General features: G+C 37.4%; 2 protein-coding genes across 2 annotated transcripts in view; both read left to right on the forward strand.

Moving 5' to 3' along the window:
• The first annotated feature begins 84 nt into the window (after positions 1 to 84).
• Positions 85 to 4479, forward strand: zmp:0000001268 (CYTL1 domain-containing protein). The gene is made up of 4 exons (XM_007252796.4): positions 85 to 473; positions 1633 to 1677; positions 2104 to 2250; positions 4155 to 4479. Exons 1-4 carry the CDS (start codon positions 324 to 326, stop codon positions 4206 to 4208), a joined length of 396 nt encoding a protein of 131 aa, XP_007252858.3. The 5' UTR covers positions 85 to 323; the 3' UTR covers positions 4209 to 4479.
• Positions 4480 to 5731: 1252 nt separating this feature from the next.
• Positions 5732 to 27093, forward strand: part of stk10 (serine/threonine kinase 10) — a 74273-nt gene continuing 52911 nt past the window's right edge. The window contains exons 1-2 of the mRNA XM_022676618.2: positions 5732 to 6169; positions 23420 to 23584. Of these exons, the coding sequence (XP_022532339.2) occupies positions 6017 to 6169; positions 23420 to 23584 (318 nt within the window). The 5' untranslated portion in view covers positions 5732 to 6016. The remainder of the gene's footprint in view (positions 6170 to 23419; positions 23585 to 27093) is intronic.

The raw sequence follows: 27093 nt of genomic DNA on the forward strand, positions 1-27093 counted from the left end.
ACTGTTTACTGTAATATGTGTTAAAACATTCCCCCTGCTGTCTCTCTCTCTCTCTCTCTCTCTCTCTCTCTCTTTCTCTTTCTTTCTGTTCAAACCAGAAGAATGCAATAAGCTCGACCCACGCTCCTCCCAAGTCAATTTTGTGGCCAATTCTGGCGACGCCTCCTTCTGTGGATGACCAGACATTCCAAGCAGCTCATCTTCTCAGATTGATTTATGTGTGTATTGTGTTTTGGAATAAACACAGGCTCGTCTGAATCAGCTCTTTGCTCAGCGAATAAAAAGCGAATCCCACAGCAGTGCTGTTTAAACACGTCCTCATCATGCTGGGATCCACTCTGCTCGGGCTGATGGTGGTTACCCTGGTTTGGGGTCAGCAGTACCCCATCCCACCAACCTGCTACAGCAAAGTGCTGACCATGGCCGTGGATATCAATGCGAGAGCAGCGCAGATCAAGAACGTCTACGACGCTGTAAGTCTGTGTTGTGTTTCTTGCTGTTGTTAGATTCTGTGAGTGAATGAGGACACCACTTGAAAATCTTTGTCTTTTTGAACATATTTATACATATAATACTGACATTTGAGCTTCATTTAACTGTACTGAGAGATTTAGATGATTTAGTTTATGATTAAACAAATAAAACAAACAAAACCCTTTTGGCTGGAATGTATTTATAGATATATAGTTACATGTATGACCATTAAAATGGCCTAAACTGGATGAATTGATGGACATCCAGGAGAAAATGTACCTTACTGTACTGGTAAGCAATAGACTCGCTGGTCATATGTTTTAGACTAGATTTCTAAAGCTGGTTCAATTTGTCAGTTTGGTCAACCCAAAAAGCATTAAGAATCCACCATTAAGAGTTTTTATATCTGATGTATGGCAGCTTCAGCTGAGACTCAATATCGACCAAATGGAATTGGAGTGTTGCATATGCAGCTCAGGCCAAATTCCATATTATACTTGGCAACCGGGTTGTAGTGCAGCACTCGGCCCAGACGTGAGCCAAACATTTGAGCCAGAACCAGACTGGATTTAGACCAGATTCAGACAAGCACCAATTCAACTTCCAGACCAACACTGACTCTGCCTACGAAGAGGAGGACTGAAGGATCCAGTCTAGTGAGAAAAGTGTGAAAAGAGGCAGCGTCTGACTTCACCCTCCTTGTGTTGGTGACATTTTTAGTTATTTAGTGACTAGGTCAAATGAGTGGGTTAAATGGTCTTCCAAATTGGTTAAAAATGGGATAAAATTATAAAAGATTTATAAAGAATCTTCATTTTTTTTACTTTGTAAAAAGCTTTGAATCCCAGTTATGCACCTTGCCATCAGCTGCCAGAGCCCTGAGAGAGCACAATTGGCCTTGCTCTCTCTGGGTGGGTACAGTACAGTAGATGACGCGCTCTCTTTCCCCTCATCACTCCTAGGGTGATGTGGATCAGCACAAGGCTGCGTCTGTGAGCTGATGTATCAGAACCGAGTCGCTGCACTTTCCTCCGAGCGTTAGCGCTGTGATTCTACTCTGCAGTTCAAAAAGAGGCGGAGTCTGACTTCACATGTATCGAGAGTAATTGTAGCAGACACAATAATAAACACAGTTAATATTCTGTTTTTTTTTTTTAGATGGGATGTTCTACACACCTGCCTGACCTGTATATTGATGTGCACGTAAGTACTGGCCCCCACTTAACTTTACAACTTATTGATCAGCCATAACATTAAAACCTACACACGCTGTTTTTATTTTTATCTTCACTTAGCATATAGGAGCACTTTGCAGTTCTAAGTACAGACTGTAAGACATAAAACCCAAAGTGCCTGCCTCTGTTAGCAACTATGCAAACTGAGAAGCTCAGGCGCCCAGGTAGCTGCGCCTCTAAAATAGCAATCTACCAAAGTCAGAGTTCACCTGGCTCTTAAAGGGAATGGTAAGTGACACACTGATCAGTTTATTTCAAGTTTTAGGATAGCAAAGACACACTGACATGCTTTAAATCACTAAAGATCACTACAATAGAGCTCTAAATGTTCTTAAGGTGTTAATCCTTTTGTTTCGCTGCATGCTTTATTAATATCCTCCCTCTGTTTGAGCAGAATGCGTGTGTGATTTCCACCATGAGCTCATATCTGTCCAACCTGCGCGGCATCAGGGAGGGACGCTGTGGATACTCCAGACCAGTGCAGCTACTGATGACCAGCATCAATCAGCTGAACCACATCATTGCACAGAAATGCCACGGGGTAGGACAATCACACACACACACACACACACACACACTGCAGACCCTCAGCATTATGTGGTATTTTCCCTAGTGGCGTCAATCAATTATCACCACTAATATATACTAGTGCATCACAAAAAATATATATATATCATTGACATTTTACTTTATTTCAGTAAATCAGTTCAAAATGTGAGTCTACGGTATATATTATATACATGTATTACACACAGAGTGATCTATTTAAAGCGTTTATTTCTTTTATTGTTGATGATTATGAAGCTTACAGCCAATGAAAACCCAAAAATCAGTGTTTCTGAAAATTAAGATATTACATAAGAACAATTGGTACTTTTGGCAGTGTGGGCAGTGTGTCAAGTCCTGCTGGAAAATGAAATCCGCATCTACATAAAAGTGTTCAGCAGAGGGAAGCATGAAGTGCTGTAAGAGTTTGGACTTTGGACTTAATATATATAACACCCTGAGGAGGTTCTCAGTAGACTCTTCAGCAGGGCGACAAATTTAACAAAATAAAATGTATAATGTTTATAAATGTATAAAACTATAGCCCAAGCTCTGTTTGACCCATGGGAGCACCACACACCCTCTTTGCAGGTACACTATATGTTTTAAAAGTATTAGAACACCTACATATTACACCTACAGGAGCTGTAATAGTCCCATTCTAAGGCCATACACAGTCATTAGTGTGCAGTCGATCCCTCTTTGTAGCTAACAAAATACGTATATCTGTAAATAAAGTGGATAAAATCATAACTCAAATGCTCTATTTTACCCAGTGGAGCACCAGACACGTTTTTTTTGTTTTAAATACAACTCAAAGGTCATCAGGATGTCTCTAACTAATTTACAGTGACTGTGCAAATCCTACAGTGCTGTTTTTTCATGACATTCCGGACAAATGTAGATTTATTCCAATTATAATGTTCTGTAGTACGTGTTTGTTGCGTAAGCAAGTGTTTAAATGTGGAACACAGTAAATGCAGAATACAGTTACAAAAAATTACATCTCTTATTATCAGTAAAGCCTGGCCTTCTCCACAGTGGACAGCGAGAAACACATAAATGGTTTGGCCTCATTAGACCTAAAGGCTAAATTCCAAGCCTCAAATATCCAGATTGTTCTGGTTTGGCTCAGATTAGCTCTAATTCTGCACTTACAGTAATAGTTTGGCCAAAAAAAAGAGACAGTTTTACAGTTTTTCTGCTTTTCTGCAAATCAGCAAAGACACACTTAGTGTCTGTGCTTTTATTCTAGTCAGTCCCCCTTTTAATTACATCCTATTCTAAACCCATAAACATTAATATGAAGATATTACACGTATTGGGACTTCTACACGTTAATTTTACAGGAGTTTTATGACTTCAGATTCTAAATCCATAAATCCAGACATTAATGTGCATCTGGTTCTCCTTTATATCTACACTATATGGACAAAAGTATTGGGACACTTACACATCATGTCTACAGAAGCTTTAATAAAACCCATTAAAAAAAGCCCATTATAAACCCATAGACATTAGTGTGGAGTCAGTCCCCCTTTGTAGCTACACTATATGGACACAAGTATTGGCACACCTACATATTACACCTATATGAGTTGTTATGACATCTTATTCTAAACCTGTAGTCATCAGTGTGGAGTCGGTCCCTCTCTGCAGCTCTATAAAGTGACTTGATAAGGGGTTAATTTTATACATCTGTAGCAATGGGGCAGAATGAATCACCTAAATCCAGTGAAGACTGTGATGTAACAGTTTTGGGACTTTGAAACTGGCCTGTTTTCCAGCTCTGTTTTTGTTGTGCAGGATTTTCTTTGAACTTAGAAGATGACAGAGTTGGAGTTTCATTGCATTCTGTGTTAACTTGTGTGTGTGTGTGTGTGTGTGTGTGTGTTTTAGGAACTGGCCTTCACCTATGATGACTGTGCTGTACTGCGAGGCAGAAGATACTAAGAAGAAGCAAAATTAAGGAGTTTATACCCAGCTCATTCAGTACATCACTTTATGACTATATATGAAGTTTTATTATAGTTCTAAACTTTTGCTGTATGTCTTTATTCTAAATACTAATGTTTTTGTTCTTTTATGTGAGTATGTTCTATGTATACGTTCTTTCACGTAAACTTGTTTCTGAGCTTCAATCTTATAAACAAATATATAAAAATATTATATAATATTATATTATATTATATATTTTTAAACCTTTGTTGTTCAGTGTTTTCATAATCTCATTTATCAAATATTACAGCAAATAAATTTTGATTGCATCACAACGACTCCTTAGCATTTATTTGTTTATTTATTTATTTATTTATTTATTAATATTTTCTGTATCTATTTCAGTCTCTCTTTTCTTCTTTCACTGCTTCTCAGTTTATGTCTTTACCCTATATAAACACTAGATGGAGGCATTGTGCAGATATAGTGCTCTAACTTGCTTTATTAATCTTTTTTTATTTTTATTTATTTATTGTTTTATTTAGTTTTGAGTCACAATGAGTTACAATATGTAATTGTTGTTTTTGAGCTTTTCTCTCCTCTTTTTTTGTATTTTAAAATAAATTTCGGTTGTGTTTAGTTATATTTCATATTCTTGCAATAAGGACATTAAGGAGTTCAAATCATATTAAAAGTGTTAAACTGTAAAGAGTATTAAAGCATCACAAAAGGCTTTATGTGCCTAAAAGCTGGTAAAGAAGGTTAAACTGTTTGAAAAAATAAACAAACTACAAATCCCATGATGCCTCGCCGTGTTGGGGGCGTGGCCTAGGTGACAGGCGTGCGTTCTAGCTCGCACAGGAGTTCAGTTCAGTTTAGTGAACTGATTCTTTTGAATCGTTCTGTTTCTGGGTGGATCTGATCACAGAGTTTTATGAAGTCACAGTTCTTCTCAGTGAATTAATTAAATAGATTAAAAATATCTCCTGCTATCAGGAAATATTAAATATCATTGAGTAAAGTTTTGGTTGCATTACAACCTTTATTCAACATTATACCAAAGTTCTTTAAACGTTTTGGATTTACTGACTTTTTTTCTGTGTTTAGTTGAGTAGTTCTTGTTTCTCATAACCTGGATTAGAACATTACTCAAATATTCACTATTCACTGTATATCTGTAACTCTACCTCAAAAATACAAAAAGGAGGAAACACGATAAACAAAGAACACAAACATAAAACATACACAAAAACACTTAATTTTTAAAGGCATATTTGATATTTTTTAATATACTATTTTAATATATTTAACTTATATTTATATTATAGCGTTGCTTTAGAAACTGAACCATCTTGCGCCAAGAAAAAGGTACAATATGACGTTCGTTCTTAAAATGACGTAAGTATAAATATTTCTTCTCAGCTGACTCAGTTCAGTAATATTCGATTCTTTTGAACCTATGAATCGGTTCGTCTGAATCGTAGAAAAGAACCGGATCAAGAGAACCGATTCTCTGCGGATCGGAGCCGCTGCGGTTTGAGTGTGTGAGAGCTGCAGGTGGGCGCCACTCGGTGCGCGCGAGCGGCGAGATGTTCGCGTTCAGATCCTGTTCTTTAGTTTCTACAGATTTAGGAGTTTTAATGTTTTAGTTTTTGTGGTTTTTGAGCTGTGAGGATGGAGTAGGAGGGAGTTTTGGGAGAGTTTGAGCTTTTGGAGTTCACTTATACCCCAGTAAACTCCGCCGGAGAACTCTGAGACTCAGTTTAACAGAGTTATACAGAGTTTTATTGAGTTTTATTCAGGTTAATTCTGCTTTATTCACCATGGCTTCAATATTCGGCCGGATTTTTCGTCTCCCCACTCTGGATAAGAAGAGAGTGAAGCAGTATGAACACGTTCACAGGGATGTGAACCCCGGTGATCAGTGGGAGATAGTAGGAGAGCTGGGGGATGGAGCTTTTGGGAAAGTTTATAAGGTGAGTTTCTCTCAGTTTCCTGTATTTAAATCACTGATTCCTGTGTTTAACAGCAGAACCAGTCCAGCTACTTTTACTGGTTGGTTTTTCAGGCTCTGCTCTGAAGAGCTGACTGTTTGAAACTGGGTGCTTCCCACTATTGGACTTTTTGGAGTGGAAAGAAGCTTTATTTACAGGTTTATTTAAACTTTACAGTTTGTAAATATCAGTTACTAAGAGTTTCACATCGTTAACACTATAAACAATTTATACACATTTGCTTGTTGTTTTTAAGGCACTATAAAAGTGTATTGACTTTCAGAAACTGGGAAATAGGGTGTTTGTAAAGTTGCTTAATGAAATGGACTAAAAGGAGCTTTTTGTAAACTTTACAGTTTAGAAATCCAGTTTAATCTCATTGACTGTGAGCTTCACACCTTTTTATATTTTGACCAGTTGGTTTGGCAGTACAGTGTTGGGTGTTTTTCACCATTGGGTTGATTTGACAGGGGATATATTGCAGACTTTACTCATTCTGTAGACTTTACATTTATATGCTCATCTACATTTGCTTGTTGGTTTTTCAGACTCTACAGTGAGGCACTGACTGAAATTGGGTGTTTTTTCTCTATTGGGCTGCTTGAAGTTTGTTGAGTATTTTACATATATCAAGACTCTATTAACTAAATTGGACAAATTGAAGTTTTTGTAAACTTTACAGATTGTAAATCCAGTTTAATCTCAGGGACCGTGAGCTTTAAACCTTTTATACTATTAACAGTTTTATTGGCAGTACTGTATAGCAGTGTCTGTCTGAAACTGGATGTTTTTTACCATTGGGTTGGTTTGACACAAGATACACCTATGACCCAGCCTTGATTGGGCATTCTGTAGAGTTTACAGTTATAACTTTACAATTTTAACACTATAATCAGCTCGTCTACACTTGATTCATTGAAACTGGGTGGTTCTTACCATTGGGCTGCTGGAAGTTTGTTGAATAATTTATATATCTCAAGACTCTATTAACTAAATTGTACAAATTGAAGCTTTTGTAAACTTTATATACAGTATATCCACCTTTGCTTATTGTTGTTTCAGGTGCTGACAGTCAGAAGCTGTAGTATTTCATAGAAAGAATTCAGAAGTTACTTAATTAAATGGAGTAAGTTAAGCTTTTTGTAAAATTTACAGTTTATTAAACCAGTTTAGGTGCAGCGACTAATAATACATTTGTAATTTATAAAACTTGTTCATTCTTAGTGAATGAGAGTAAGGCCAGAACCAGCCCTACTACTTTTTTGTTTTCTTGGTGCTCCACAGTTTGACATTGGCTGGTATTCAATGTTGAGCTGCTTGGAATGTGTTGCATATTTCAGATTCATGAATGTTGTTTTTTTTTTTGTTTTGTTTTTTGTAAAGTTTACAGTTTATAAACCAGTTTACCCTCAGCTAGATTCCACACCATTGACAGCAGAACCAGTCTTTCTGCATTAGCTCATTGGTTTACTGTTGAGGCTGTCTGAACCTGGGTGGTTGTCTCCATTGAGTTGAGTTGGGTAAGATATAATAGGACCTCACCAAGATGGAGGTTTTTAGGAAGTCTATAACAAAAGCTCTTTACACTGTAGAGCAGTAGCTGGATGGTGGCAGCTGATCTGAAGAGGATAACAGAAGACCCTGACAGCTAAACGTCTGTTAGTGTCAGACTGAACAGGTTGAAAACAGGTGTTCATTTGAAAGAGGTAAATAGATAGAATTTGTAATGATTGGATTTATTAAGTACAGAAAATGTAAACCTTTAACAGAGGGTCGAATTTACTGTAACATCCTAACTAAAATTAAAAGGAAAAGCCAGAAGGTAACATAGACAACCTGAAACAATTGGTGATTCCATACCAGCATCTCAGCATCTTTATATAAACAGTTCTGGATTTTGCTATTTATAGGTTTATATTTGAGTAAAATGAACATTGTTGTTTTATTCTATAAACTACAGACAACATTTCTCCCAAATTCCAGATATAAATATTCTAATTTAGAGCGTTTATTTGCAGAAAATGAGAAATGGCCGAAATAACAAAAAGATGGAGACAAGTTTTAAGAGTTCAGAAATCAATATTTGGTGGAATAACTCTGGTTTTGGTTTTTAATCACAGTTTTAATTTCATGCATCTTGGCATCATGTTCTCCTCCACCAGTCTTACACACTGCTTTTGGATAACTTTATGCTGCTTTACTCCTGGTGCAAAAAATCAAGCAGTTCAGTTTGGTGGTTTGATGACTTGTTGTGATCATCCATCTTCCTCTTGATTATATTCCAGAGGTTTTCAATTTGCTAAAATCAAAGAAACTCAATTTTTAAGTGATCTCTCATTTTTTCAGAGCTGTATATATATTTGATTTATTTATGACTATTTTAGGTAGAGCAGTGAGGTAGTTTTCTACATCAGGTTGACTGGGTTGAAACTTTCTGTGCCATATAAGTGAGAGAGTGCTCAGTTCTGTTATAACGTCACGTCACCCTCAGTGAGAGAGACTAAACCAGGCCGGCTGCCTGTAGTTTTTGCTGTGTCAGGGTTATTCTCCACTGGACCGATGAAGAGAGAAATGTCAGAGTTAGATTGGTTAGTTTGTCTGTTTAGCAATAAAAAAAAATGTAGAAATGTTTAAAGAAATGTATTTTTTTAAACAAACAGGCATAATAATACTTTGGTACATTGAATAAATATAAAAAATATATAAAAACAAATGAATAATTAATCATACACATAAAAAGGCGAAACATTGGAGAAATTATGTGCAAATTAATGTTTAAATTTTTTAAAATTCCAATTTCTGGTTGTTTCTAGTGGGTTTATACCTACAGACATGCTTCTGGAGTGCCATTACCGTGAGATATCAGCATATATTCAAAACCTCATACTCTCTCCAGATGGGATTAGTTTCTCAGGGGGACGTCTGTGAAAAATATTTTACACTTCTACTCACTTCTGATAAAACTCAACTGCATCCGGACTGCAGTTAAAAAACAGGAGGACCTCTGAGGTTTTTTATTATTTTAGGCTTTCTCTGTCACATAACATCATCACGTTCAGTAGCTCCTCCATTTCCACTCGCTGTTGTGTTTCTTTTACATGGATCTCCGTGGAAACGCCCACCCAAAGTGGGCAAATAGCTATTTTATTAAACACGAGGAGACAAAACTCAGAGATGTGCGTCCGGACGGGACTAAAATTACCGGAGGAGCACGGAGTTCAGAGAAAAACAGTAGATAATCCAGCCTGTAATTATTTATCTCAGAGGACGTCTGAGAAAAACACAAACATGATCGTTCTGGACAGGAATAAAATCACAGAGGATCAAAACCCCCCATTAAAGAGAAAATTACCCCAGAACCCCCTGAGAAGCTAATCCTATCTGCATAGGGCTTTAGTCTCATTACGCTGTGCGAACTAACTGTGGCATAATGTGTTTTTCTTTCTTTCTTTTTTTTTTGTTTGTTCCTTCGTTTCCTTTTGTTAACATAAAGATTAACAGATGTTAGACGAGTGCCCTCCACCACTTTACTGGTTTATCATTTACTCCGGTCAGACTGGAGAGCTGATGACTGCTCTTTAGCTTTCAGGCTCCTGTTTTTAGTGTGTTTTGAGATAAATCCTATGAGTTATATCCTGATGATAACAGGGACGGCGTGGTCTCTCCGCTCGAGTCTGTGAGAGCTGAGCTGAGCGAGTGCCGGGTGGGAGGATGTTGGAATCTGCTGCAGTTTCAGTGGGTGGAAGGAGTGGCAGCTCTATGATCTGAAGTGGCTTCTTGTCCTCATGGCCACCAATAAACTCCTTAACTTAAGATAAATAGGTTAATTTAAGCTTATTTGCATCTTATTTGTATTTGCATCTTACATGCAGTATGTTATTAGAGCTGTGTGTTTGCAAGAACTGTATTGGCAAAATGATGCACATTTATGTAGGGCTGGACGATATGGACAATTAAAAAAAAAAAAAAAAAAAAAAATATATATATATATATATATATATATATATATATATATATATATATATATATATATATATATATATATATATATATATATACAGTATATTACAGTGTACAGCTCTGGAAAAAAATGAAGAGACCACTTCAGTTTCTGAATCAGTTTCTCTGATTTTGCTATTTATAGGTTTATGTTTGAATAAAATCCACATTGTTTTTATTCTATAAACTGCGGACATTTCTCCCAAATTGCAAATAAAAATATTGTCATTTACTAGAGCATTTATTTACAGAAAATGAGAAACCTCAAATAATGCAAAGAAAACAAGTTGATATTCATGAAATTCATGTTTTAAGAGTTTAGAAATCAATATTTGGTGAAATAACCCTGGTTTTTAATCACAGTTTTTTAATGCATCTTGGCATCATGTTCTCCTCCACCAGTCTTACACACTGCTTTTGGATAACTTTATGCTGCTTTACTCCTGGTGCAAAAATTCAAGCAGTTCAGTTTGGTGGTTTGATGGTTTGTGATCATCCATCTTCCTCTTGATTAAATTCCAGAGGTTTTTAATTTGGTAAAATTAAAAAACTCTATCAGTATCGTAATTATTAAAATACCATAAAATAGCCCCAATATTAGTTGAAGCACACAGTACTCTGTAGTAGTGCTACCCTGCGTTATTTGAGGGATGCTGGGGGAACAGGAAGTATGCAGCGTGCTTCTTAAAGCTGCTAGTATGAACATGTTTTATTGGTCTGAAGATACTGATCAGACAGCTTTAAGACTATTTGACACCAGCCGCTTTAGCCACACTGCAGTGTGTGCTCAGTGTGTGAACACTGTACGCCTTCAGTTAATGAGTGCAGACTTTTTATATACGAGCTGAACGACACCCTGTAGTATAAAGAGGGGAAATTACACTTTCGCTCTGGTTTTGACACTCTCCACGCTGCATGCTAGATGCTTCTATATAGACAAAATACAGTAGAATTGATCATTCCGCTTATAGTAGGCAGTGTAGGCTTTTTTGACAGTTCAGTACAGTAGATGGCACTCTTTCTTTCCCCTCATCACTCCTAGAGTGATGTGGATCAGCACAAGGCTGCATCTGTGAGCTGATGTATCAGAACCGAGTCGATTCGCTTTCCTCTGAGCGTTAAAGAATGTAACGGAAGTCTGAGATCCAACATATTATGATACTTATAAAAAAATATTTTAAAATAAATTTTGATAATGAACAGATGTAATCTGTGACTAATACATATTTAATGGGGAGTAAGAACAGTGTGAATTCATACCCTGATGGACCATATGGCCCTAAATTATTAGTAAAATATTTTTGTGACAGAGATATGCAGTCAAATCCTTACAGTAATGCTCTAAAATCTAGTTTTACTCCAGAAAAAAACAGGATAAACTGTATTTAATAACCTTGATTTTATATATATATATATATATATATATATATATATATATATATATATATATATATATATATATATATATATATATATATATATATAGTAAAACCACAGTTAGCTATCAACAAGGTTGCAACTATCAGCACTTTCTTACGCAGCTCTGTAGGATGTTTGCATTCAGGCTCAGTCCTCCAAGGCTGTGGGCGACTCGGGCCTTGAGACAGACCTTGTGGGAATATCATGTGGAATAATGACGGCAGTAGTAGAAGAAGTGGAGTCTGGTCCTCCTGAATCATTCTGATCTGAATTCAGGCCTCTGAGGAACTCGTAGCCCTCAGGCTGTTCATCGTAAGGCTTCAGAAATGCAGAAAATCAACTTACTGTAAAGTGCAGGGAGGAACTGAGACTGTCTGAAGACCAGACTGAGATTAAAACTGTGGTAGAAACAAATACAGGGATTATTTTTGGGGATTTTTAATGAGCGGTTATGGATATTCCAGAGTTTTAGACTGGCTGTTTGCTTTAAATAAAAGTGTAATTAGATTTCAGGGATTATTTTGGTTAATTTCACCATAAAACTCCAGTAAATGATCGTCAAACCCGGTGTAGTAAAGTCTTTAACTGACATTTTAGTGGAAATGTTTTAAATTAATGTTAAATTATTGCAATGTTTATCTGGAGCGCTGACCACTCAGTGTGTGTTTTGGAGCATTTCAGTTTTTCCATTCATCATGACATTTTGAAACAGTATGAAGAACAAATAAAAATATATTAAGGTATTGCAAGTATTGACTTTTTTTTGTTAACAAATGGCTTAAATATAAAGATTTCCTGATTTACTTTGGTTCATTTAGATCCAAATTTTCTTGCTAAAGCTGTCTTCAGATCTCATGGTTCTGATTGGAAAACAGTAAACTTTTTATTTTATTTTCTCAGATTTTATAGAGCATGTAAATGAGAAGAGTTCTCATAATGCTAATATTTAAGGATAAAGACGTGCCCTTAAACAAAAAGAGCCAGTCAGCTTGCTGTTTATGTTGCACATAAATTAGGGTCAGCATGCTAGTGGGGAAACTGGCTTTGATGGAGATCTGCGCAAGTGTAGCAGTCCAACAGAAAATCAGGTATTTCGTGCATTATGGAGCCAATTACAACCAACTGTTCATGATTTTTATTTTTTTATTATTTTAGCATGAATTTAGTGGCTGTTGAAATTATAGTACAACTTCAGTTTAGAATATGTTGGTCTTTTCCCATTCAAAAAGATGGAATTCTGGTCTTGTATGAGTGGAAATAGTATTAATAGTATTTTAGCCAGTTATACTAAATGACCAATCAGTGCTTCAATAAATGTGAATTCTGCAGTAGAGAAAGAATAAAGTCTATATTTCTCAAACTATGATTTCATTACAAATTAGGAGTGTACATGCTTTTATGCTATTCTATTTTCATGTCGATGGCATTTAAATGAACTTAAAATCACCATAATAATAGAGTTTATCGCAACAATTTCTGGAATAATATATTATTCGCCAGATTTTTTTTATCGTGACAGGCCTTCTTTTCCCAAAAATGTGTTTCTTTAAAAATTGCAATATATCTCCTTGCTTACAATATCTAAATATATTGCCATATTTTTAATCATATCTCTTGTATAATGATATTTTTTGTATTGGCAGGTTCTTGCTAATACATAGCTCTAATAAAGAGAGTGTTCTGAGTGTTCTGTGGATTATAGCTATTTTAATATCAGCCGCTCTGTTTTGGAAGGTTTTATATATTTCCAGCTGTAAACAACTCGAGTAAAAGTTTCCGTGTCTCTGGAGAAAATCCTAAACAATGAAATCCCCCCTCTGTTTTCCACACCTGGGCCGCTGCTACAGGAAGTCGTGGGCCGAAATCTCGGAAGACTTCCTGAACTCCTGAACTGTTCTGGGCTGCCTGGCTCTTCTTCAAAGAGGAAGTCAGACAGTAAAGGAATAGTTTGAATAAAAGAAATCTAGTTTGCATAAATTTCCCACTTTTCACAAATGTGTTCAGTCTGCTAACTGCTGTGCTTTACCTTGTTTACAAAGATCAGCATGCTAGAACTTGCATAACGTAGTGTACTGTACTTTTCGCACTATAAAGCGCATATAAATTCCATTAATTTCTCCAAAATTGCCAGTTCTTTTTATAATCCGGTGCGTTTTATGTATGAATTCTAAAAGTCAGGTATTAAGGAGCAGTAAAGCCTCTCTGCTGAAGTGCAGCATTATACAGGACTTTCAGTGAAGATTCCCCAGCACTAAGGCTGGGTGCAGCAGCATTGGCATTAGCCGCTAACTGCAGCCCTAGCTCTAGATGAGTATATTGGACTGTAGTCTGCGTGTTTACTGTGTTAAAACAAGCTACCTGGGATAAACCGCTAGCTAATAGCTCCCTGGGTTACTGGAACATTTAGAATTCCTCAGTATAGCATTATTGAGTGGCATTTACTAGCATCCCCTCCCAAGACCTGCTACATTAGAAGGAAAACATGGTGACACCCCTGTTCCTTACTAGTGTCGCTTAATGGGCCTTATAATCTGGTGCGCCTTATGTTTGAAAACAGACCAGAAAATAGATGTTTGCGCCTTATAATTTATACAGTAAGTTACGGTAGTTACTGTAAGCTTAGCTTGAACAATAATATCACAGTATTTTAGCCTATTTTTTGCAATGATGATGTTCTTGGCAGTATCACCAAAAAATATATATATATTTTAATGCGACAAATGTTATATTAAGTTTTATTTTGTATAAATACAACAGTTTTATACATCTTGAAACAATTGAAAACAAAGCCCTGTCTCTTTTGTATATAATAATGTAATAATAATATAAAATAAATTAAGCATAAACATTTTAATATTTAAATGAAAACATGAACATTTTATTAGGCTGCTTTCCGAACAAAATACTATGCTATTATCACAATATTCTTCATCGCAGGTTTACCCTATTTATTTGAGTAGCTCCACCATGTGGAGTAATATAGCAGTAACTTTAGTAAGTTAAGTTGGGGGCGAGTCTTAGAGAGTTTAGAGCGCCAATGTTTCAATAAGAATACAATAGGAAATAATCAAATATTGATATTGTACTTGGACAAGCATGACCAAAATCAAATGCAGCACAAACTCTTCTGGTCAATAGCTGGTTAAGCAGCTAGTTTACCAGTATAGGCTATATGTTTTTACCTGGATGAATGGACATGGACCATTTTTAACCAACCTGACCATAAAAAAGCAGCTTAGCAGCTTAAACCTGCTGAATTTGTAGCGGGGCTGTTGGTGTCATTACATTTTTTACATTTATTTTCATTTTATAACATTTTTGGACATTTAATATTGCGTTATTGAAAAATGACCTTTATAAATAAGTACGTTGTACGCTCACTAAGCCCTGATTGGTGGTGTCTATGAAGGTTCCACCCATATTTTGGTGTTTTCTTCTATGAAGGTGAAGCTGAAGAAGTGACTCAGCCTGCGGGTGTGAAGGTGACACAGCTGATCTTCTTTTAGTGATGTCACACACGGGTGTTTCACATGGTGCCGGATACAATATCCTGGTGTCAGTGTGTTCTCTTGAGCGCGTCATGTGACTGTAAGTTGTTCATCCACAGGATTGTGGTGATCACACGCTAATGTCATTTAACTAGAGAATGAATGGATTTACACACTGTTCTTATTGCATTACTCTATAGCGAGTATTTTATTGGATGATGATCAGCTGCTTTTTACGGTTCAACATAATATAAATCTGGCAATTATTCTATGCACTCTTTCAGAATTTCATAATGAATGGACCAGTAGAAATGCTCCAAATTTACTTAGATTAAATCTTTTTATATTAACTTCCATTTAAACGTTAAGAAGGTTTTGTGTAATAGTGGCGATATATAAATGAATTATTTCATTAAATTTTTCATTAAATCTCATTCAATACCTACTTACCCATCCCACCTGCCTTCCAAGCCACCCACCCACCCACCAAATGTGTTGCTCTTTTAATGGGTGTAATTATATTATTATGTTCCTAGTTTATCAGTATTATAGTACTACTTTATCATAAACTGGTCTTGTGACAGTAATATTATCATAACACCTAACCCCCCCCCCCCCTTCCACCTTACTACTACCACCCAAACCATCCACCCACCCACCCACCTGCCCGACTACTAAGCCACCCACCTTTCAACCTACCTACCACAATCTTCCCAAATACCTACCCCCTACCTTTAATACCACCCACCCAGCCAAGCCACTTAACCAAGCCACCTTCCCAATTACCAAGCTACCCATCTTCTACCTACCCACCTGCTTTCGCAACTACCTACCCACCTGCTTTCCCAATTACCCACCAGCCTTCCCAACTACCAAGCTACCTGCTTTCTCTATTACCCACCAGCCTTCCCAATTACCAAGCTACCTGCTTTCTCTATTACCCACCAGCCTTCCCAATTACCTACCGGCCAGCCTTCCCAACTACCAAGCTACCTGCCGTACCAACTACCAAGCTACCTGCCTTCCCAATTACCCACCAGCCTTCCCAACTACCAAGCTACCTGCCTTCCCAATTACCCACCAGCCTTCCCAATAACCTACCCACCAGCCTTCCCAACTACCAAGCTACCTGCCTTCCCAATTACCCACCAGCCTTTCCAATTACCTACCCACCAGCCTTCCCAACTACCAAGCTACCTGCCTTCCCAATTACCCACCAGCCTTTCCAATTACCTACCTACCAGCCTTCCCAACTACCAAGCTACCTGCCTTCCCAATTACCCACCAGCCTTCCCAATAACCTACCCACCAGCCTTCCCAACTACCAAGCTACCTGCCTTCCCAATTACCCACCAGCCTTCCCAATAACCTACCCACCAGCCTTCCCAACTACCAAGCTACCTGCCTTCCCAATTACCCACCAGCCTTCCCAATTACCTACCCACCAGCCTTCGCAACTACCAAGCTACCTGCCCTCCCAATAACCTAGCCACTCGCTTTCCAAACCTCCTACCAACCCACCTTCTCATCTACCAAGCCACCTGGCTGTCCAAATACTTACCCACCTGCCTTCCTGAGTACCTAACTATCCGCCTTGCCAAATACCAAGCTACCTGGTTTCTCAAATACCTACCAACCCACCTTCCCAACCACCTACCAGCCCACACTCCCAACTACTAAGCCACCCACCTTTCCAACTACCTTTCCACCCACTTTCCTGGCTATCCATCCACCCACTCAACCTCCAAATCTACCTAACCCCACACTTCCAACTACCTACAGTCCCACCCATCTCATTTATTGCATTCAGTTTATTGGTGGATTGGTGGGGCACACCAGTAATAAAGTGAAGAATTTACAGTTAAAGGTTAAAGAAGTGTCGCCTTATCGAGAGGCTGTGTGTTTGCTGGTGGGAGGTGTGTGTTTGTATCTATTTAAAGAAGTGTAATTGTGCAATTGTTAATTATTGAAGAAGCACATTCAGTGAAAACAGCACTGTGGAGTGAACTCTGGGCCTGTCCCTGGATCAGCTGTGTGTGTGTGTGTGTGTGTGTGTGTGTGTTCTGAAGTGTAGACCGGCAGAATGGGGAAGTGCTGCTGGCCCGCAGTAACCTGCGCTGAGGGAAGTGTGATCCTCCGGAGCTGGGCTGGTGAAATCACATGTTTCTGAAACAGGAGGGCTGGGTGTAATCTCTCTGACCCGTGTGTGTGTGTGGGGCTCCAGTGATAAGGGCCTGTGATGAGGGTGTGGGGTTGAGGTCTCACTCACCAGACGTGAACTGTCCTTTAACCCTTATTGCTGTCAATTTACACACTTACATACCTGCAATTTACTTACATACTTAGATATAGTTGTCCAATTATAATATGCAGTTATTAAATGGTTTTAGCCTTTTTTAATTTGTGTACTTAAGCTTATATTTTCAGCAGCATAATTCAAGAGTTGAGGAGCATGGCTTACCTAAACACGATGGTGCCCCAGTGCGACTAGCCTTACCAAATGTTTAATCACTTTACTGATTCAGACTTGATGCCCCAGGTCATGAAAGGCACTAAACTGATTCATCAGTTTAGGGTATACTTTTGCCTATATATCCAACTTCTGAAATCCCCTTAACCACCTCCCAACTACCCAACAATCTACTCACCCATCTTCCCAACTATTTACCCATGCAAACTACCTAACCACCAACCTTCTTATCCACCCAACAATTCAACCCAACAATTCAACAACCATCTCAATCATCCCCAACATCCAAACACCCACCCATCCAACAACCAACCACCCATCCAACAAGCACTTACCACCCACCCATGCAACACCAATCCATCCAGCAAACATAATCCTTCCATAAATATCCATCCCTCCACCCATCTACCCACCCAACATTCATCCATCCAACATCATCCATCCATCCACCCAACAGCCTACTTCTCGCCCACCCAACATCCAGCCAGCCCCAACAACATCCCGCCCACCCAGCACCCAACATCCCGCCCACCCAGCACCCAACATCCCGCCCACCCAACACCCAACATCCCACCCACCCAACACCCAACATCCCACCCACCCAACATCCAACATCCATCCTCCCAACATCCAACAGCCAACATCCCACCCCAACATCCAAGTAGTACAAAGAAAAGGTATTTATTTATTTATTTATTTATTTTTACTGAAACCTCACTGTTGAGAATGTCCTCAGTGACACTAGGTCTTCCCCAGGTACCGTCCCAGCCCGTTTACTAAACCAGGCCTAATCCTGTGATGTGTTTTAAGTGGATTTGGGTGTGTGTTTGTGGTCCTGATGCTCGATTTGAAGAGATTATCCCCTGAAGTATTCTCTGAGCTGAGGGGATACAGGTGGAGCTCGTCAGCTGGATGGATTTATGAGCTTCTGCACCCGAGAGATGAGTGAAAATCCTTCATTTCCTGTTTATGACCTCAGCCTCTCTGACTCTGATACACCTGGGTGCCATTAGGATAAATCCCTGCTTTCCTAAAACAAATCTGCAGCGCATTATTTCAGCCTTATGTGTCTTTTTCTTTTCTTTCTTTTTTTTCCCCACTTGTTCGCTGTTGTTCAGGATGAGTTGGAGCGAGATTTTGAAGGTCTGTGGGTGTAAATATAGCTCAGTCATTGTGATTAGTGAGGGCATTCATACAGTGCAGGAAGTCTGGAATTCTCAGATGAAGCAGGTTAAAACATTGCTGGTAAGTGCTGTGCTTCTATTGGCCGGAGATTATCTTGAGAAATCTTAAAAATAATGTGACACACTTTTACTTTCAATATAATAGATTGAAAACAAGCAGGGAAAAGCAAAACGGAAGCTTAACCCTTGTGTGGTGTTCGCTTCTGTAGGGCCCGTTTTCATTTTTCATCAAATGATACTAAAAAAATATTTTTTCTAACTCAAACTCATTGGCATTGGCTCATTTTTTGTGAAAAACATATATCAAAACACATTTTCCATAAACACACACTGTACACTGTACTTTAGTGCATTTTTGTGGTTGTTTGGGGGAGGAGCTTATTATAGTTGGTTTGTTTTCACTTACAGTCATTTCCATACATCAGTGTTTTGTGAATAGTTTCACAAAAGCTTCAGCCATTTGCTGCTTTTTTTTTTATTTTTTGGGATAAAATAAAATCTTACAGCACTTCATGCTTCCATCTGCTGACAACTTTTATGTAGATGATGTAGGATTGCATTTTCCAGCAGGACTTGGCACCCTGCCCACACTGCCAAAAGTACCAATTGTTCTTCTATAATACTCTAATTATCTTAGATACTGATTTTTGGGTTTTCATTGGCTATAAACTTCATAATCATCAACAATAACATAAATAAATGCCTAAAATAGATCTATATAATATGAGTTTCACATTTTTTTCAACTGAATTACTGAAATAAAGTAATTTTTCAATGATATTCTAATTTTTTGAGATGCACTAGTATATCTGGTGCATAAAAGGTTGTCCCAATGTTTAGGAAAAGTATTTCACTTGTTCCTCTTGCTCAAAACTCTGATCAAAAACAAGGGTAAGGGTAAAAAAGAAAAAGTGTTTGTGTTTTTGCCGTTTTTCTGTCTCTTTTTTGTTTTCTTTTCTGAAATCTAATAATACTGCAGTGCATTGTTTCCTGTTGTGTTTGTGAGTGCTGGGTTTTACAGCAGTTCCTCAGCTCTTCCAGGGTGTGTGGAGTTTCTTTTCTTGTTAAATCGAGGTTAAGCAAGCTTTTAATTTGAGTCGTGGTAACTCAAACCCACAGGCTGTGTTATGTCTGTTTGTGTGTTTGTGTGTGTGTGTGTGTGTGTGTGTGTGTGTGTGTGTGTGTGTGTGTGTGTGTGTGTGTGCTCCAGCACAAATCACACTCCGGCAGTACACTGCTGCTCTAAACACCCTTCAGCCGGAGAGTGAGCGGCAGTGTTGCCAACTTAGCGACTTTGTCGCTATGTTTTTAGCGATTTTTCCGACCCTCTAGTGACTTTTTTTGTAAAAAAGCAACTAGCGACAAATCTAGCGAGTTTTTATGGTGTTATTGGAGACTTTTGGCGACTCTGAGATGAACACACACGCTCTTCAGTTATTGTCCTCAGCGTTAGCCCCGCCTCACTCAGAGCAGAGCAGTCAGAGCACACCCACACTGCTAAAAAGCTAAACACCTAGCTAGCTAGCTTATCATTGATCAATTTGTCTATAATAGGTTTGAAAATAAAGGAAACTTAAGAAAACTTGAAACAAATAAATAAAATAAAAAAAAACCTGAAAAACATTTAACAACACGGCAAAAAACGTATTTATGTAATTTACGTAAATATGAAGTTATTTTGAGAAGTGACTGCCTGTTTAAAAAGCAACAGAAGTTGTTCATTTGTTTGAGTTCATTTGTAACATTTCTAACATATTTATGACGTTTTTTACTCTCTTTTTACTCTTCCACAACATTAATCCTTTACATCTTCAAAAAATATGTATTGTGCAAATTAGGCGATTAGCGATAAGACGTCATTTAGCGACTTTTAGCGACTTTTAGGACAGCCAATAGCTACTTTCCTTACTGAGGAGTTGGCAACACTAATGAGGGTCCCTGTTTGTCTGGGTGGGTTCTGAGGGAAACATTTAAAGGAGAACTCTGGTGTAAAATGTACTTTTGTTGTAGTAAAACACGATAAAAAGTTCTTATCTTTGATGAAAAGCACACCTCCGTTCTCCCACAGCTTTCTGAGATCCAGAAAATTTAACAGTTTGCTCAAACACTCTTCAGACTGGGTGATACGGGGCATAATTTACCCTGATAAATCACTTTTTACACCATTATTCAGCAGCTCAAAGTAGATCCATACCTCTTTGCTAGAATCAGGAGAGCCCTGACATTTAAAACCAGGCATTAATAACTTAAAAAGTGCTTAAAAAGAAGCTTATTAAAAAAAAGCTCTGTTCACATCTATATTATGCTAGCTTCAGCTCAGAGCGCCGCCATCTTTGTACTGATAATAACATAGACATATATATATATACATAGACTCACAACATAGACATAGACATATATAAATAGACTCTGCATAGTGTAACAGCCGGCGCCAGGAGGCAGGCTATGCGGAAACTATGTATATATATGTCTATGTCACTATCAGTACAAAGATGGCGGCGCTCTGAGCTGAAGCTAGTAGCGTAATATAGATGTAAACAGTGTTTTTTAATAAGGTTCTTTTTAAGCACTTTTTAAGTTATTAATGCCTCGTTTTAAATGTTTTTTTAAATATCAGGGCTCTCCGGATTCTAGTAAGGAGGTGTGAAGTTACTTTGAGCTGCTGGATAACGGTGTAAAAAGCGATTTATCAGGGTAAATTATGCTCCATATCATCCAGTCTAAAGGGTGTTTGGACAAACTTAAAATTTCTGGATCTCTGAAGGTTGTGGGAGAATGGAGGTGTGCTATTCATCAAAGGTATCAAAGTACATTTTATCATGTTTTACTACAACAAAAGGCCATTTTACACCAGAGTTCTCCTTTAATTAAATGAGAAGGAGAATTTCACATTCAGAAATGTGTGTGTTTGGTGGCTTTTCAGAGGGAATGTGTGAATGGACAGATTTTCACGCTGGCTGTGTGTGTGTGTGTGTGAGGGTTGAAGTGAAGCGTTAGTTTGTTCGTTTTGAAGGGAAGTGAACATGAAGTTTCATTGGGTGAATTTGGACTTGAAGCCTGTTTTCAGCCTGTTTTTAGCCTGTTTTTAGGCGAGTTTTGCAACTCTTAACTTCCTCTCAGCACCTCAAACAACAGCTGAAGCCTTCAGTAGTCTCTCTCTCTGTGACTAAAACATGGGTGTTCCCACAAACCACAAACTGTGTGTTTTACTGCTCAGAAATCAGATGACTTCCTGTGCGCTCTTCTGGCTGCTGAACTCTTACAAGCTCTTGAAGCTATTCCACTCTTTATTTTACCCTTAGCTTATGTACATTCATTCGTTTTTTCACCCTGAATGTTACAAAAGTGTCTAAATATATTTAAAATATCTATCTATATACATTTATACAGCTCTGGAAAAAATTGAGACCACTTCAGATTCTCTGATTTTGTTATTTATAGGTTTATGTTTGAGTAAAATGAACATTGTTGCTTTATTCTATAAACTACAGACAACATTTCTCCCAAAATCTTTCAATTAAAAATATTATCATTTAGAGCATTTATTTACCGAAAATGAGAAATGGCTGAAATAACAAAGAAGATGCAGAGCTTTAAGACCTCAAATAATGCAAAAGAAAACAAGTTCATATTCATGAAGCGTTTTATGAGTTCAAAAATAATTAATATTTGGTGGAATAACCCAAATAGTTTTTAATCACAGTGTGATTTTTTTTTTTTTTTTTTTGCATCTTGGCATCTTGTTCTCCTCCACCAGTCTTACACACTGCTTTTGGATAAATTTGTCTCTCTTTTTTTTTTTAAAGATCTTTAATATACTATAAAACATGCTTTTAAAAAATAACCCGTTTGGATCTACTGCATTGATTGCATATCTAAAGTGGTTGCTAAGGTATTCCAGGTAGTTGCTAAGGTTTTGCAAGTGTGGTTTCCAGGCAAATGCTATCATATCTAAAAAAAAAAAAATGTTGCTTATGTGTTGCTAATTGGTTGCTAGGTAGTGTTCAAAAACCTTTGGCTAAAAAAAAAAAAACATTAACATAAGCTGGTTTATCCAGCAGCTCCTCCATACATAGGCAGTACTTTTTTACAGTGGTTTTACATGTATACTCAATTCTGTGGATCTACTGACCTGTAGAGATGTTTAACCCTTGTGTGGTGTTCGGGTCTGTGGGATCAAAATACATTTTCGATAAACACACACTGTACACCCCCCCCCCCCAACCTTTTATATTACATACAGTATGTTTGGCCAAGGGCTAATAAACATTGCTTCATTTGTAAATTTGAAACTAAACAAATTTTCTACTCATATCTTGAGTTTAATTCATTTTCTTTTACATTTTATTAAAAAACTAATAAAAAAAGAGTAGCACTTTTTGAAAGAAATGTAACATAAGAAAGGTAAAGGGCAAATATTCACCATGTAAGCTGTTTATATTGCTTGTAATTTAGGTGAAGCAAGCATGTGTAAAGCATTTTAATGTAGAATTGCTTAATTTTGCTGAATTAAATACAAGTAACAAAGCAAACGAGTAACAAAAATATGAACCCCACTGTACTGCTGGTTAAACACACTGTAAAGCTGCAATAAAAAAAACCCTGTTAAGAAAGCTGTTAAATATGTAAAGACAAAAAAAATGTTATTATGACAAATGTTTTTGTCTTTCAGGCCCAGAATAAAGAAACTGGCGTGCTGGCCGCTGCCAAAGTGATCGAGACCAAAAGTGAGGAGGAGCTGGAGGATTATATGGTGGAGATCGACATCCTGGCATCATGTGACCATCATTACATCGTCAAGCTGCTCGACGCTTTCTACTACGAACACAAACTCTGGGTAAGCCTGAGTAGCCTGTTCGGCTTTAGTCCAGTGTGGATGTTCTCATCATCCAGAGTTTGCTTTGGTTGGTAACCATTGGATTATTTAAGCAATCAAACCATTTAGATCAGGGGTTTCCAAGCTACGGCCCGCGTTTCCTTTTTTGGAGCGGCCCGTGAGGTATTTTAGAAACAGAATGAAAGTTGGCCCGCTGTTAAGCAGGTTTTATAATGTGAGATTTAAAGTTTGAACGCTAGGTGTCAGAAACGGGCCAAAGAGTCTAAAAGCGGAGAGAGTGCACATTTCTAGCGCCGAAAAACGACCAAAGAGTCTAAAAGCGGAGAGGGTGCGCATTTCTAGCGCAGAAAAACGGCCAAAGAGTCTAAAAGCGGAGAGGGTGCGCATTTCTAGCGCAGAAAAACGGCCAAAGAGTCTAAAAGCGGAGAGAGTGCACATTTCTAGCGCAGAAAAACGGGCCAAAGAGTCTAAAAGCGGAGAGGGTGCGCATTTCTAGCGCAGAAAAACGGGCCAAAGAGTCTAAAAGCGGAGAGGGTGCGCATTTCTAGCGCAGAAAAACGGGCCAAAGAGTCTAAAAGCGAAGAGAGTGCGCATTTCTAGTGCAAAAAACTGCCTTAATTAAGGAGTTTAATATTAAGAGACATCATTAAATGAAACATCAATTTGAAAAATCTTAGTTTACACAACACTGTAAAAGATAAAGATAGTAAGTCAAGTAAAATGGTGTGTAAATGAAAGTAATCAGGAAAAAAGTATTATTTAAAGTGGTATATTTCATTATTTGTTTCATTACGGAGTGTGGCCCGTGACTTCAAATATATTTCTCCTTCTGGCCCCCAACAAAAAAGTTTGGACACCCCTGATTTATACCTTCGGAAAGTTTCTGCTCTTCAACAATATGATCTTTAATTGTGTAATAAAGGAACGAAAGCCATTCTGCCCCCTACACATCCTGTAGTGAATCATGAATTGTGTAATTATAAGATAAGTCTTGAAGCACTGTATAAATGTTGCACTGGCTTTTTTCCATCCATAATTAACTAAATGAAAGACGAGGAATTTTTGTTTTTTCAAATACAGTCAAAATGTGTCATTCTACATTTTTTAACAGGGTTTGGATGCACAGTAACATTTAAATTATATCATATATCAAATAAAAAAATATATAGTTGAAAAGTAACTTTATTTCAGTAATTCAGTTTAAAATTTGAAACTCATATATTATATAGATGCATTAAAACACACATAGTGATCTATTGATTTTAAGTGTTTATTTCTTTTATTGATATTGATGATTATGGCCCAAAAATCAGTGTTTAAAAAAATTAGAATATTATATGTAAGACCAATTGGTACTTTTGGCAGTGTGGGCGATGTGCCAAATCCTGCTGGAAAATGAAATCCGCATCTCCATAAAAGACTGTGGACGTGATAATAGAACACAGTGGATCAACACCAGCAGATGACAGACATGTCTCTCCAAACCATCACTGATCATCAGTACATTTTACATTTTATTTATTTATAAATCAAGGGATCAGAGTCTGGAGGAAGAGTGGAGAGACACACAGTCCAAACTGCTTGAGGTCTAGTGTGAAGTTTCAACCAATCAGTGATGGTTTGGTTTTGGAGGACAGTATGAGTGTTTCTAGTTCTAGTGTTTGTCTATGAGGCAATAATCAAATGGCCCAGCTGTACCAGTGTGGGTCAGAAAGGAACACAAATAAAATATTCTGTATTATTCATTCAGTTGCATTTTTGATAAATTAGCTAATTAGCGATTAGCGATTCTCTTTTATCTCGATCAGTTTGTGGTTAAGGGGTCAGATGTTCATGTTCTGTACAGACTTTGTGTTAGAAATGCTGTAAGAAGCCAGAAAATCAGATATAGATCAAACACTGGATCCATTCATACACCCTCCATTCAGAAACTCTACACTAATCCAGGGCTAAAACCACTAATAACATTTTAAGAAGTATAAGTTTAAAAGGCCTTGAAGCTCTTAAACCACCTTAATCCAACAGATAGATATAAGAGACGATTATTAAACCTGGAGTCATTATAACACAGGCTGTGCCCTGCTGTAGATACTAGAGCTGGGTACTGTTTTAAAATTTTCGATACTGATACAATACTTTGAATTTGGTACTGATACCCGAACAGTACTTTTTTAAAATACCTTTTTCTAAAGTTTAACAATTTATTTTCATAATTATCTGATAATTATTGTTCTTTGTGGCTACAGATGACATTTCTCTCAAATTCCAAATAAAAATATTGTTATTTAGAGCATTTATTGGCAGAAAATGAGAAACGGCTGAAGTAACAACCATGCAAAGAAAACAAGTTCATATTCATAAAGAGTTTTAAGAGTTCAGAAATAATCCATATTTGGTGAAATAACTTTAATCACAGGTTTTTAATCACAGTTTTTTTTTCATGCATCTTGGCATCATGTTCTCCTCCACCAGTCTTACACACTGCTTTTGGATAACTTTATGCTGCTTTACTCCTGGTGCAAAAATTCAAGCAGTTCAGTTTGGTGGTTTGATGGCTTGTGATCATCGGTCTTACTCTTGATTCTAGAGATTTTCAATTTGGTAAAATCAAAGAAAATCAAATTTTTAAGTGGCCTCTTTTTTTTCAATCAATTAAAAATGAGTTTAATTTTTTTAAATGCAGGTAGTTTTCTGTATTTTTAGGAGGGATATAATAATAAGTTTAAAAACTGCTGCTGTAAATTGGGGAACTCCTCTGCTGCTGGTGTGCAGCAGTTCCTGGCCTGTTCCTCAGCGTTTGGAGAGGAAGCAGGTTTTGAGAGGAATTGCTGGAATTCCTCAGAGTGAAAGGTGCATTTTTCTCACTCTGAGGTCAGAAACCTTCTGTATTTAACAAATCCCCCGAATCCACAGCTCTTACATCACTGTCCTGTAACTCTGCTGAAGCTGCTGTGTGTTCTGAGATCTGCTGCTGTTTAAACACTCAGTGAACTGCACACACACACTCACACACACACACACACACACACACACACACACACACACGCACACACACACAATGTTAAATGTAACAAAAACCTGTGAAGCAACATGTCAAGTTAGTGAGATTTACACACACACATTCACACACTCGCACAGAGAAAGCAAACTCCAGTGTTTCAGAAATGAATAATTGTGGATATTTTTGAAAGAGGTCATGAGCTACTTTGAAGAATCTAAAATATACTTTAAAACACTTTTTTCTAATAACACATTTACTAAATAATTCCATATTGTGCTGGGCATGGGTATGACCAAAAAAGTATATCACTGTATGTTTCAAGATCCTGATTGTTTCACGGTATATCACAGTATTTTTATTTATTTATTTTTTATGACTGGGCTTTTATATATATATTTGTGACTTACTGTTCTGTTAGGAGCATATATAATAAAAATAAAAATAAAAAAATCACTATGGCTTTAAAAAATTATGGCATTGCTTACTATTGGGTTTACTTTGTCCCACA

The sequence above is a fragment of the Astyanax mexicanus genome, chromosome 17, assembly GCF_023375975.1.
Source record: "Astyanax mexicanus isolate ESR-SI-001 chromosome 17, AstMex3_surface, whole genome shotgun sequence".
NCBI lineage: Eukaryota > Metazoa > Chordata > Actinopteri > Characiformes > Acestrorhamphidae > Astyanax > Astyanax mexicanus.